This window comes from Oryzias melastigma, linkage group LG15, assembly GCF_002922805.2.
Source record: "Oryzias melastigma strain HK-1 linkage group LG15, ASM292280v2, whole genome shotgun sequence".
NCBI classification, from domain to species: Eukaryota; Metazoa; Chordata; class Actinopteri; order Beloniformes; family Adrianichthyidae; genus Oryzias; species Oryzias melastigma.
Window position 1 is genome coordinate 23,047,770 of NC_050526.1, and position 13,352 is coordinate 23,061,121.

At 38.4% G+C, this 13,352-nt stretch overlaps 1 protein-coding gene across 3 annotated transcripts; it reads right to left on the reverse strand.

Moving 5' to 3' along the window:
• Positions 1–45: 45 nt before the first annotated feature.
• arhgap22 (Rho GTPase activating protein 22) lies at positions 46–13,341 on the reverse strand. Of its 3 annotated transcripts, none has more exons than XM_024296582.2 (10): positions 13,015–13,341; positions 6,510–6,706; positions 5,877–5,964; positions 3,334–3,462; positions 3,020–3,230; positions 2,789–2,921; positions 2,619–2,692; positions 2,232–2,353; positions 1,165–2,152; positions 46–1,093 (listed from the first exon to the last, which is right to left on the reverse strand). In XM_024296582.2, exons 1-10 carry the CDS (start codon positions 13,064–13,066, stop codon positions 874–876), a joined length of 2,214 nt encoding a protein of 737 aa, XP_024152350.1. In that variant the 5' UTR covers positions 13,067–13,341; the 3' UTR covers positions 46–873. The 3 variants fall into 3 exon arrangements, with proteins under 3 accessions (XP_024152350.1, XP_024152351.1, XP_036071577.1); XM_024296583.2 differs by lacking the exon at positions 13,015–13,341 and adding an exon at positions 11,019–11,442; XM_036215684.1 differs by lacking the exons at positions 6,510–6,706; positions 13,015–13,341 and adding an exon at positions 6,301–6,493.
• Between the last annotated feature and the right edge of the window lie 11 nt (positions 13,342–13,352).

The window sequence follows — 13,352 nt, forward strand, 5'->3', positions numbered from 1 at the left end:
ACACACACACACTTGAGAAATTGTTTGAAAGAATGACAAAATAAATGAGTTTTCAGTTTATTTCAAGCTAGAAGGCATATTTTTTTAAACAGACATGTTCTTCTAAAGTACCATTTATATGCATTTAGTTTATTTTCGTTGTGTGGTAAACTCATAAATAATACAATCTTAACAGTAGATACTTGCCTCAGAATTAGGAAACGGGTCACCTTTAGGTTTGTTTGATTTCTAGATTTGACCTCAGATGAAAAATAACCTCTGCTCACCCCAGAGTTTGGGGATTTTGGCCCTTCCTTCACCAACCTTCGTGACCTCCTTTTCTGTCCTATATTTTCTGAAGAATGGAGTTCTTCATGAGCATTTGTTCAAGCCTCAAATGTAGAAACAAAGCCATTCAGCACCTTTGAGGCGGCACTGCGGTCTTCTGAGGGTTAGAGTTGACCCGTTTGTGGTGTTTTGGAACCACGGTTGTATACATTTCTGACATGGCAGACTCAGTTCATGTACATCGGAAACTTCAGTTCCTATAAATAAAGATTTCACATCTCATATCGCTCTCACTTTTACATTTAAGTATAAATATGTGAATACTACAATAAGTCACCGTAAGGCTTTACTGGTCTCTATGGAGACTGTTTCAGTGATGAAACAGTTGGACATATAGTGTATAATGCTAAGAAATTCTATGGAATGGCAAAATAAAAGGCTCTTGGTCCAGTGAAGTTCTTGTTAGGCACCAACGTGAGTCAGTGCAGGCACAGGACAGCCATTCTAAAGAGCACTAGAGGTGTGAGGTCTTAAAGGTTTCTGAGCTGGTTGGTCTTCCCAGTGTCCGTGCTCTAACCGCACCACGGTGTGGTGGTGGTGGTCTGCTCATTTGGTCCGTGTTGCTCCTGTTGTCAGATCACCAAGCGTCTTGAAGAATTCCTCCATCTCCTGCTGGAGGAGGACGTTTCGGTTCTCCGCGTCTTGATGTGCTCGTTCTGAGTTCCTCAGTCGGATCTCCATCATGTGATACTTCTTCTTCTCCTGATCCAGCTCCTCTTCCAGCTGGTTTACCTGTGACTGGAACTTGGAACAGGACTCCTCCAGCCTCAAAGAAGAAGAAAAATATGTTATAAATAATTAATTTGTGAGAGAAGAAAGAATCTGGTTCGGTCTTACTTTCGAATGCAGCTTTCATAGTTGATCTTCTGTTTCTTCAACTCCTGCTTCAGCTTGGTCAGCCTGCTCGCCAAGTCCTCGTTTGTTCCTGCGACCTCCTCTTCATTGACACTTGCACTGTCATCTACGGTGTCTGTTCCATCACTCGTTTCTGTGGGCTTGTCTTTATTCTGATCTGGTGTCAGTGCTTTATCACCTTCCCCTGGCTCCGACAGCGAGATTTCATAGGATGTCCAGATGGGTGAATTGTCGGCGGGCAGGCTTAGGCTGGAAGGGGCGACATTGTCATAAGCAGAGAGTCTGTGGGACGGGTGCAAGACTCTGTGAGGCAGGGATGCTTGAGAAAAGTTGTCGTCAGAGTCTCTGTGTGTGTCCTTCAGCGAGAGAGGGGCGTCTTTAAGGAAAAGGGTTGAATCCTTCAGAGATGCTGAGGAATCCTTCACTTTTTCACCAGAAGAGGTTGTCCGCCTGTGTGCTCGTAGGGATGACAAGCCATTCATCAGCCAGTTGCTCCCACCAGCTGCTGACACGTCTCCTGCCGAGCCCCCTATTTTCCCCTTCGGTCCTCCAGAGGCTCCGCTGCCCTTGAGCGAGCCTTTCCAGGAGGGCAGGGCTTTAAACTGTTTGCTAGGACTGACATCCACTTCACTTTGTCCTTCTAGTTTGCCGTATGCACTTTTGTCCAGGTTTTCATCTGACTGGCTTTTGCCTTTCCCTTCTTTGCAGCTGTCCTCCACCTTCTCCACCAGAACAGGGTTTGATGTGGTGAGTTTACTGTCCGTAGAGGGGCTGGAAGATCGAGACATCTCTCTAGGGTTTCCTGAGCTGACAGATGAACAAGTTTCTGCATTTTCCTGTGGAAGCCATTCCACTTTGTACCGCTGGATATCCTGAGGCTGCAGAGTCTCGACTTCAGGTGCTTCATTTGAGTAAAGCTGGGAGTGTTCACTTATCAGCACAGTCATCAGCTGCTGCACCTGCGAGCTTCCTGAGTGGAATCAAAAGAATCATTCTTATAAGTATTTGAAAAATAGAGTTTTGCTACAAAACAAAAATGCTTTTCTAACCCTCCATCATTGTGACGGGATCTTCCACTCTAGCCCGAAGGATGTTGGGTCCAAACACTGTAGCCAGGTTCTGAACACTCATCTTATTGTCATTGGAATAAGACTGAACTTCATCAAGAAACCTGCGAAAACATAAGCAAACTAAGCTGGAAAATCACCGGAAACGACATTTGGGTAAAAGAGTTGATCCAAAGTATGAGTCATGGTCTGCAACTGATGGAAACACAGATGATGAGCTGTCACACAGTCAGCGATGTCACTTCCCCTCACATCCAGGATGTGGGTGGAATGAATATTCTCCTTTCACAGGCTGACAACCTTCAATCATGAAGTGAATGCAAAGGCGCCATCAGAACAATCAGTGATTGTTGTTCATGATTCACTTACTTGCAGATGTATTTAATGAGGCTGTAGTTGACCTGAGGAAGAGATTTCACCTGTTTCCTTAACTCTGCGATACCCTTCACAAACAAAAAACACATTATTGTTACTATAATAGTCTGGAATTATATTAATATAAAACGTTTTAGCAAAAAATAAAGAAGAAATTTGATCACCGTTTCTTTATCCTTGTTGAGAAGTTGAGCACAAGAGAGAAACTGAGTGTATTTGGAGAATGGAATTATGGGCTCTGGCAGCTCTCGTATATACAGCTTCAGCAGTGATGCCACTGTGTGGACATCCGTGGAACTGTTGGAGAGTGAGGACGCACATATTGCACTATCATCCCTCACAGATAATTACTTAAAATGCCGCAGTATATAAAATTTCTCCTCCTGTTGCCTCACCTGTCAAACACTGGCTTCTCGCCACGATCAAAGGCGTCCTGCAGCTCTCGGACGTGATTCGTCTGCCCAGGAGCCCTGAACAGACCCTCTTCCTTGAGTCCATGCTCACGTATGAAGCAGGCACACTGCTCAACCAACACTGGGACCTCTCGTGGAGTCCCACACTGGGCCTCGTATGTCATTGTCTCCTCAAGATGTTGACCAAAGACGCCTACAGAGCAGAAAATATCACAAAAATGTTTCGTTTCCTCACATTTAACCCATTTTTAAAGCATACACAGTTGTGTGAACACGTGTGAACTTGTTAATCACACCTCCACCGAGGGGAGCCCATATAGCTCTACGTATGGCTCTGACCCATTCTTCCATGTCACTCTGTGAGTTGGCCATCAGCAGGAATGATTCATGACCCACGCCAGATCGATCCTTTTCCCCAGCACCGCCTGAAAACACAGTCATACATCAGTGCTCCGGAAATCAATAAAAGAAAATGACTAACACGGCTTAAAAACATTTGAATGTGAAATGGAAACACACAAAAGAAACACAACTAACATTTTGGTAATGAACTGTTCTGCAGCAGCGATTGTGGAGTTCTTGGATCATCTATTGGCGAGTAAACTACTAGAAGTATCAGTATTCAAGAACCTTAATAGTTCAAGCACCCCTGTAAAGTACAAAGACACAGTCATGCAGAGCAGCTTCGCTTCTTCTAAGTGTGCTCAGTGTGAAGCACTGTTTGACATTTTCATTTGACATTTGGCTTGTTTTACCAGAGAACTGACTGTACTCTGTCAAAATATTCTCCCATTGGTTGAGACTTTGATGAATTATCATGCTTTTTAAATATAAAACAATTTAAACTCTGTTTCTTTGTTTTTGACAATGTAGTGGATGACTGAAGGTCCTTTGTGAAAACCTGAATTCAGTGCAAAATCCTGCACTGTGCTGCATTCTGTTGTGCAGCAGAGAAACAACCTAGAAAAGCAGTTTTCTCCAGGGACAGCAGCAACTGCGCCATGCCTCTCCGTCAGCTGTTTTTCAGGTTTTTACCCAACATGTCCTGAACTAAGGAACAAACATCTTCTGTCATTATCTCCATTTATTTTAATCATTTTATTAGGATACTTTTTTATTAGAATGTAACATATTCATATACATTTTCCCAGTATTAAGGACAAATAAAGATGTTTTAACCATAAAAAGAATCCAAATATGAACAAATATAGAAAATCAGTTCATTTTTTTTTATTCAAAAAAAGCTAACTTTTGTTCTACCCTCCCCAAAAAAAGGTATTTTGAATAAAAAGGTCAGGGCTGTTGTCTTGGTTGCCTTTGACTCCATGATACAAGGTTCTTCTATAGTCTCCACTGTGCTCAGTATAAAGATAAGCTTTAGTTTTTAACCAAGCAAAGAAAATATAAAGGAATAAAAGGATAAGATTCTGATTTTTTTTTCAATATTGCAACCAAATTATACTTAATAATTTTCCATTATTCTAAATTACATCTAAAGCAGCTCATTGATTTTGTAAAACAATAATAAAAAATCATGTTAAAAGCATGGAATCTTTATCTTTATATTATTATGCACACAAGGTATATTTGGTGTTTATTGCACAATGATTGTGACCTAAATCAAAAGGGAAAACCTTACAACTCATGGTGCAAAATATCAGATATAATTGGGAACAGGCAGCTACTGACATCAGCTAGAACTATGCTTAGACAATTCAAACATTTTTTACAGTCGGGATTTACAGAAAATGACCAGTTTTTAGAGGGAAATGTAAGATTTTTTTAAAGAAACAAACAAAAATATGCTCAATAACTCAAGTTTTTTTATTATTTTTTTTTATGAAAGGTTCAAAAAGGGGATTAGAAAGTAAAAGCCTATCTTTAAGTTCCCTTTATTATTACATTAAAAAAAAATCCTAGATCTTTTCAATAAAGATATATAATTTTGTGGACAAGATGGCTTTCTGACTCCCCTGTAGTGTATTTTTCTTGTAAGAGGATCTTCTGATGTAAAGATTCAAACATTACAGTCACTAGAAGCACACTAAGGACTTACACTTTATAACTTTCAATTCCTGGTTTTGTTTTTAGAATTTAGAACATTTGCATCTTGTCTTAATCTCAGTCAACTTCACGTGTACAGTAAAAATCAAACTGTCTCTGTCAAGACTACATTTGTTCATTCTGAATTAATAACAGTTTTGGACAGAACTTCAATGCATTCTGTAGAACTACACTGACTGCTCAAAACCAGTGCAACCCTCGCACAACAGATCATTATTTACTTTTAGCCTGAACTTGAATTACCAGCTTTAAGTCAGACTTAAGTCCAGTGTGCTGGAATTGGACTTTTTTTTACATTGACTGAACAGGTGCAGTCAAAAGGTTTTTTTTAAAAGCTCAATTTTAAGAGGATTATGATGGAATGTTTTCTTTTACCAAATATTGTGGTTTAACAGACATGGAAAAATCTGTGGCTTTCTGCAATACTTGAGTTTGTGGTTGAGCTTGAATCTCGATTATTTATTTATTATGTTATTTTAAGCTGGCTTGGAAAAGTCCCACTGCTAAAAGCACTAGCTGGAAAAAGTATTGCTAAGACAACTGTGTGGATTTCAAAATAAAATTCCACATTTGACAGTATTTGTTCTGTTTTTACTATTCAGTATCGGAAGATTCAAGTCTTAAAAATAAAAACATTAATACATTATTATTATAACTTTAAGAACATAAAATATCAAATAAAAATAAAACAGAACTTGCAGGATAAAAGTGTTACCCTAATGAAAAAGTAAGATTTGCTTTGTCCAATATTGCTGCTATTGACTTGACAGCTCACCTGGAACAATTACAAAAAGGTGGCGAACAGGATCGTCCTGGTTGGATGGAACTTCATTAACCTGACTGCCCTGAAGAGGAATGCAACCCTGTGAGAGGAAAGAGACAAAGAAAGTGTTAGACTGATAAACACCGGTCGGTGGTTCTGGACGTGCAGTGCATGTTAAAAGCTATACATTTTTTGAACACTAGACTCTGGGCAGCTGTCCAACAGAGGCAAGTAATGATGATGGAAGGAGGTATGACTCAGTAAAACATTTCCTCATCTACTTATCCGATCCGCCAACACTAGACCTTCTTACAATTCGGATCCCTCCAACATACAGCGGGTCAAACGTCTAGTTCTAAGTGCTTTCAGCAGAACCAAAGGGCAACCAGTTACCACATTATCCATGTGTGTCAAGAGAATTACAAAACACACTTACTTTGATGGACCATGTTGGATGCCCTAATGAAATAGAACAATAGGAAGATGGCAATAGATATTTATCAGCCCTTAGTCATGTTTTCAAAATACTTGTCAAAAATCTGTTGTCGTAGTTTCCCTAAAATCAAGTAAAAGAACAAAAAAAAAGCTATTGTTCCTCCTTCAAGCTTTAGTTTCTCTGTCCAACTATGTCTTGAATCGACACACCTGTGCTTTACTTTCATCCTGGTCTTTGTAGAAGTACAGAGCTTCGGTCCTCAGGACGAACCAACGCAGCTGCCAGTTTTTCATGATACTCCGCTGCCTCCTCAGCCAGCCGGCCTTCAGCGCCTTCTCCTGCTCCAGAGGCGAGCAGGGCCTGGAGAGCCGGGACAGCTCTCCAAGAACCATGCTCTTGGACCGGGCTACATGGATACACAAAAAGAGAAGGTAAACTACCTGTATTCTGAAGAACATTTCTATATTTATGTATATGAAGATGATTCATATGAAGCTATTAAGCTTAGTTGAAGCCACCTGTATCCTCTTACCATACAGGAATTATAAAAAACCTATTTACAGCTGGAGAACATACAGCTCTACCATGACTATGCTTGCTAACGAGTGATTACAGGTATGGATTATATATTAGCATATCTATACCAAAGGTATGTGGCAAAAGCAGTTTACTGTGGAATGATCTCAGGGGAGTCAAGGAGAGAGATAAACAAAATGCTGTAGTGGGAGGGGGAGGAGGGAGAGGAATCAATGGCATCTTTTTTTTCTGTTAATTGCATCCTGCATTCTGCTGAGGACAGCAGGGAAGGCATCTCCACGGGCCCGGAGTGAAATCTCTTTTTCCATTTCTCTGTCCTGCTCCTGATGTCTCCCTTACTGTTTGTTATCAGTGTGAAATCCCGACTTACTTCAAGCCTTTTTTGAGGGCTTTTACACACTGCAGACATGAACATGGCTGTGAGTAGAGAATGCTGGAAACAGTCTCAACAAAATTCGACATAAAACTATTTAGTCTTTATTTATATTTTTCTTTATTTATATTTCAATTGACTTCTTTATAGATAGATACAATTATCTTTGCATCTATTTTCAAAATGTTTCTAGTTTAATTATGATGATTTTGTTTTTAGCCAAAACAAAAAAAGCTGTCTCATTTTCTTGGACACAATTTCTGCTCCATGCACACATGTCCATCCAAGTGAAATAAAACACAAATTGATTTTCTTTTACTTCTATGTAGATGCATTTTGATGCATGCATGCACATTTCTGATATTTTGATTAATGGACAGAAGGGTTTAGCATGAGCAGACCTGCCTAATCTGCAGCTGTGAGGCACAACATACTGTTAATCTGTTTTGTATTCTGACACCTCTCTGGCAGAAACCGTTTTAACCTTTTTTTTCTTTTGCAATCTGAGCAACAGCATCTTGGGATCAGGGGACAGACCAGCCTTCACATGCCCTACAGGAGCTGCAGCTTTGGAAATGTTTTGTTTAAGACATTTGTTTTTTTGCCAGAACATTTGTAGAACAAATCAATTAGGAAGTCACCAAGGACACAGCCCATGTCAGAAGACAAAAATCAGTGAGAGGCATCAATTATGTAATGTATTCAAGTATGTATTATAGTATTCCAGGGTTTTCTTCTTTCTTTGTGGTCTGTTTTTTTTCTTCCTAAAAATCATTTCTGTTTGGCAAAAAAACTGAGATGGCAAGCATTAATTTAGTGCATGTTTTTGATCAGCTGCCAGATCCTCACTTGGAGAATGTTGCCCCTGTAGTCGTTTGCAGAGGAGATCATGATTTTTTAAAATAAATTTTCTTGCTGTGGTTTAAGGTAGACAGGAGGAAGGAAACATTATTTACTAATATTAATATTTAGCTGAATTCTTAAACTTTTATTGCAAGTTGGTAGCTGTTTGTAGTTTTCTTTTAATTGTTTTCAATTAACAGATGCTAAAATAAACACATTTCTTCCAATGTGTGAATATCTATTTTTGCATTTTTTTCTGTTAGAGTTTTTTTTACTAATCTGCTAGGTAAATAGAGATAGGAAGGCCTGCAGAGAACTTGATTAAGTAACAGATTTCTGCATTATTCTTTCAAAGAAGAAGAAGAAAAACTTAGTTTAACTAAAAAATAAAGCATTTTTGTCTTCAGTTTTTCCCTGTTTATCTGAAAAATATCTACATGCAAAATCCGTGTTGGAAAACTCATTGAAAAAAAATGTAAATATTTTTTTAATTTAGAGGTTGTGGTTTTCTAATAATGAACTTACTATATGTCTTACCTATAAGTCATTTTGCTTTCATAAACCAGAAAGTAAATTTAAAAAAATGTAATCATGTGGTAAACACATTTCTGAGACCCCTTTCTTATTACCATTACCCACATTTTACAAAAACCAAAACATATTGTTTTTACGGTTCATGTTTTTTGCCCTGTTTTGCATTGTCAATATCATTCCACTAGGGGCAGTAGAGGGGCTTTTCCTGCTCATTTCAAAATGGCTTCTTCCATGAAATCTCAAAAACACTTTCGGCTGGAGAAGTTTAGCCAAAATGGGTGAGAATAGCTTCATTTTTTATGACTGCTTGCTGTAATGAAATGACCTAAAATTAGTTGATAATTAATTCTTTACAGTACAGTTTCACCATATTTAACATGTGTGGATCAAATTTGAGACAGTGGGTAAATGAGTCCCGAACACTCATCTCATTATTTTTGGGTCTTTTAGGGAACTAACATTTTTGTGAGCAAAACTTACCAAACACCCAAATGTATCCAAATTAATTATATCTACATCTCATAAAAATCATATTGCAATATTCCGTGGATTTATTGACTGGATTGATTTTCTGTCAATTCTTTGATGTTGTGTGCTTTACATTGTTAAGTTATATCAAACAACAAACTATTTTTTAAATAAAATACTTTAATTTCAACAGTATGGTAAAGTAAAATTTTCACAATTATAAAATTATATGTAAAATGGGAAAAAATTGGACATAAAAAATCTGTGCAACACAAATTAATATTAATATGATTTGATCAATATTTTAGGATTACATTGGAGTTACAGTACTTATGAGAAATATGGAAAAGCCAAAAGATTATTCTATTACTATTACTGTTTACATAGAAAACAATGCTGTTCTAGGTAGGGATTCAACAATTATTGGTTCAAAATCTAAGCACATGTTACACCATCACACCAAATAATGGGGAAATTGAATTCTGACATCAATATTGCATAGTTTGCATATGTTTATGTTGAAAGCGTCAAACACCTTTGTTGTTCTAAATTTAATATATTTAAAATGATTTTATTAAATTCATTCGGCTTTATATAAGCCAACTGCAATGTTTTCTTCATTATTCGCTTATTAATAAATACAAATAAGCATTTTTATGATTTTTTTTTGTTTTTTTTCCTGATATTTTGTAATACAATAATCATATAGTGAACCAAAACAAAACTGTGACCCAAAAATTTATGTTTGAATGTTTGAATGCTGAATTGCATTCTTATTGTTCAATATTGTTCTATTTTGCACATATAAGAATAAAGTTTTCCACCCTTTCCAACTTGTCATCTCCACTAATTTCTTGATAATTATTCAGTTGTGCATAGAACTATAAAACAGAAAAAACAGTTTCATGAAGATGTAAAGACATCTCTGAGCTGCCTGATATCTGAGCATCAGCGGCAGATCGAGCTCAACGATGCTGTCTGAGTTTGCCCTGAATGATGTTGCGTAAAAGGGTCAGAGGAGAGTGGAGCTGAGAATCTAATCAAAGGAGAATACCATTACAGCAAATGAGAGATGGCAAGCCTCGAAGACGTGGCAGGAAAACTGAAGTAGCTACTCAACTCTGAAAGAGAAAGCAGATGCACTTCTCCTTCCCATCTTCTATTGTGAACTTTTTTTCTTCTACGAAAACTGATTAATTTATGAGTCAAAGTTATTTAAAAGCAAATAGTTTAACATAGAAAAAAAAAACATCTTAAATATGCAGCAATTTCTATTTGCAGTCAAGTGGAAACACCCCGTTATCCAGTCCACCTATAAGCAGCACAGCATCACGTTAAGCCCAGTGAGAAGATCTCTGATTTACAGCTTCCACATTTATCACCACAGTCATGAGAAGCATGTATACATTGTGTCTCAACTTCAGTAGTCAAATGGCTTTTCCCAGCTTAAAAAAAGAACCGTGTTTGACTGTCAGCTGTTGACAATTGCATGACTGAGGAATCATCCATTCAACCCATTCGCTTGTCACCTGCTCAAACCCACAGCCAGAAAAATGAGGTAAAACCATAAAGAAACCAGAAACTGCTGGTAGCAGGACTGTCTCTCCAGCAGCCATGTTGTCCAGCAAATTCATTTCTGTTAGGAATGAAGATAATGGTTCATTCTGCTGGTGACATCACCCTGTAGTACAGCCTGGTAACTATCATTGGCTGCCGGGCACAACAGCTGCTCGGCGTTTCAGGTCATGCTGGAAACCTGCAGAGAACTGCAGTGAAAAAACACCGGCATGCAGATTCAACCCTGACACAATACTGTTCGATCGCTTCCATGACTTTATCAGTATTACAGATGATGCTGCACAGGTTGCAAGACAGATTGAGCTTTGCAGTGACAGCAGAGAGAGGAGGGAAGGAGAAAGGCAGAAAACAGGGGTGGAGAATAAGAAGGAGGGTCTGGTCTTACCCCGGCGTGCCTGTTTTATCTTGGGGCTCAGCATGGTTACCGTTGCTGTGCTGCTCCCTCTCACAGAGACATGACTGCATCCCTCTGTTCACACACTGCTCCTCACACACACTCTGCACCTCTCCCAGCCTCGCCCCCTACATCCCCTCTCAGCATCTCTGTTCCTAATCACAGCCTTCTCCTGCTCTGATTTCACACGCGCTCCCTCCTCTTCCTCTTCATCTGTTTCTCCGGCTCTGTCCCACTAGCCTGCCGAACTGCTGTTCTTTCATACCTAGAGCCCTGCCCACTCCCTCTCTGTCTCCCTCTGTCTCTCTGCCTTCTGCTGCACACTCACAGTATCAGTTTCCCACCTTCTATAAATACGTTTGGCTGTGTGTCCCCAGTTTTGTCACCCATTTCTTTGAGGTCTTTGAAGTCCCCCCCTCCCCAGCTGCTCATGGAGATTTAACAAAGCTCCTGCTGCAGCTTTTCAGATCACCAAAAATACACAAATGTTCCCATCTTTATTTCTTTAATTCACAATGAGAGAACATAATAAAAACATACAATGAATGGATAGAAAAGGTAAACTGCACAGGTGTTGATGTATTATAATTGTGAGAAGATTTTTTTTCAATTTGAGCCAAACACAAAATGAATGCTTAAAAGATCCACTCCAATGAAAATCTGGTTTTTGGCATTTTTTAACCTATTGTCACGATGGAGGACATTTATGAAGAAAATTAAGATTAAAGTTGCATTTCTGAGTATTTCTTTATTCAAATTCAAAAAGATTGTAGATGTAATGTAGGGGCTTCAATAAGTGGGAAAACAAGCTCCATTCTTTTCAGATGCATCGACTTGCAGACCTACAGAAATAGATATCGTTGTTTTTCTCACCTGAGCTGACATCTGGCTCATAACTGTACAGCTGGATAGCTCCAATATTGCTCACAATTTTTGTTGCCTTGGTAATATTAGATTGGGGCTGTAAGCTAGCAGGAGAGAGTGTAAACGAATGGATGATGGGAATTTAGGGCAAGCTTGCTCCATAACAACCGATCAATTTGTGAGGCAAGTAGTCAATCAAATCAACCAATGCTTTTATAAAATTGTTTTAAAATGAAATAAATTGATGATATTGTTATTGGAAAACACTGTTTAATTGAGGATATTTTATATCTGCAACCATAAATTGTGAAAATAATATTTTTTTTGTTCAAAATGAATCATTAAGACTATTTAACCACATATTTTTAATGTTTTTTTTCCTGATTGGTGCATTTGATTGAATAAATCCTGCACTCATTGACAATCATAGTGTTTTTTCACACAGATGAGCACACTAACCACAGTCAAAGCTTCAATGAAGGATTGTTTAAGTAAAAAAAAAAAACAAAAAAAAAAACAAAACTCTAGCAACTTTTTAAGCGACTGCAGCACCATAAAGAGCGACCATCAAAGGCCTGAATTCCTTCAGATTGAACTGCCTGCTGAGCAGAAAAACAATACTCCCTCATGAGCTCAGAGTGTCAGGGAGGATTCACTGACACATTAGCAGTGACACAACACTCCACTACTAAAACAGGGTTGACATTCAAAAGCCACCATTAAGAAACCGACACAAATAGAAATACCAAAACACAAACAACAATAGTATTTCTAAATGATGCATTTCCAAACCCTACAACTAATTGGTGCATGCATGATTAAACGTTTCTGGTGTTGATATTAATAAATTAAGCAATATTTCCACAGCTCAAGTTTATGATAGAAACATGACTTAAATTAATTCATAAAGACTGGAATTAAAAGAAGCAGCAATCCAAGTCTTCCCTTGTTTTTGCATCACTCGTGCTAATTTCCCCTTTTAACACAGATTTACAATTTTAGGATAGTTACCTCATCTTACAGCTGCTCTGTAATCGAACCCCCACAATATATCCATCCTTAAATCCTTTAAATAATAAAGATAAATGTTGAAAGAGAGAAATGTAATTCATCGCCGTCCTACCTGCCAGCTGTTTTGGCTTGTTAATGATCTCTGTAGTCCTTGACGACTTCATGACTATGAACTGGTCTGTACATCCAACTCTTCTTCACTGAGACCATTTCCAAAACATCCACCATTCAGAGTCTAAACAACAACCACACTGGTCTCAGACCTTTCGTTGTGGCACAAATCAAGTGACAAAGCATCATTTAATGCTGTGGAATGCTGATGTGAGCAGACTGATAGGAAGAAGGAAGTACAGACAGTCATGAGAGTATTACCAATCATGCCATCTTGAATGACCTGAGCAGCCAACTCCTAGTTTAGAGCTTGACTCCAGTAAATGACCCGAGTTTCAA

Coding starts and splice junctions, on each gene's coding strand:
- arhgap22 (XM_024296582.2), bottom strand. CDS start 13,066: ATGAAGTCGTCAAGGACTACAGAGATCATTAACAAGCCAAAACAGCTG. Junction 2,354..2,618: donor CTCATTAAATACATCTGCAA/GTAAGTGAATCA, acceptor ATGTTTTCGCAG/GTTTCTTGATGAAGTTCAGT. Junction 1,094..1,164: donor TATGAAAGCTGCATTCGAAA/GTAAGACCGAAC, acceptor TTCTTCTTTGAG/GCTGGAGGAGTCCTGTTCCA.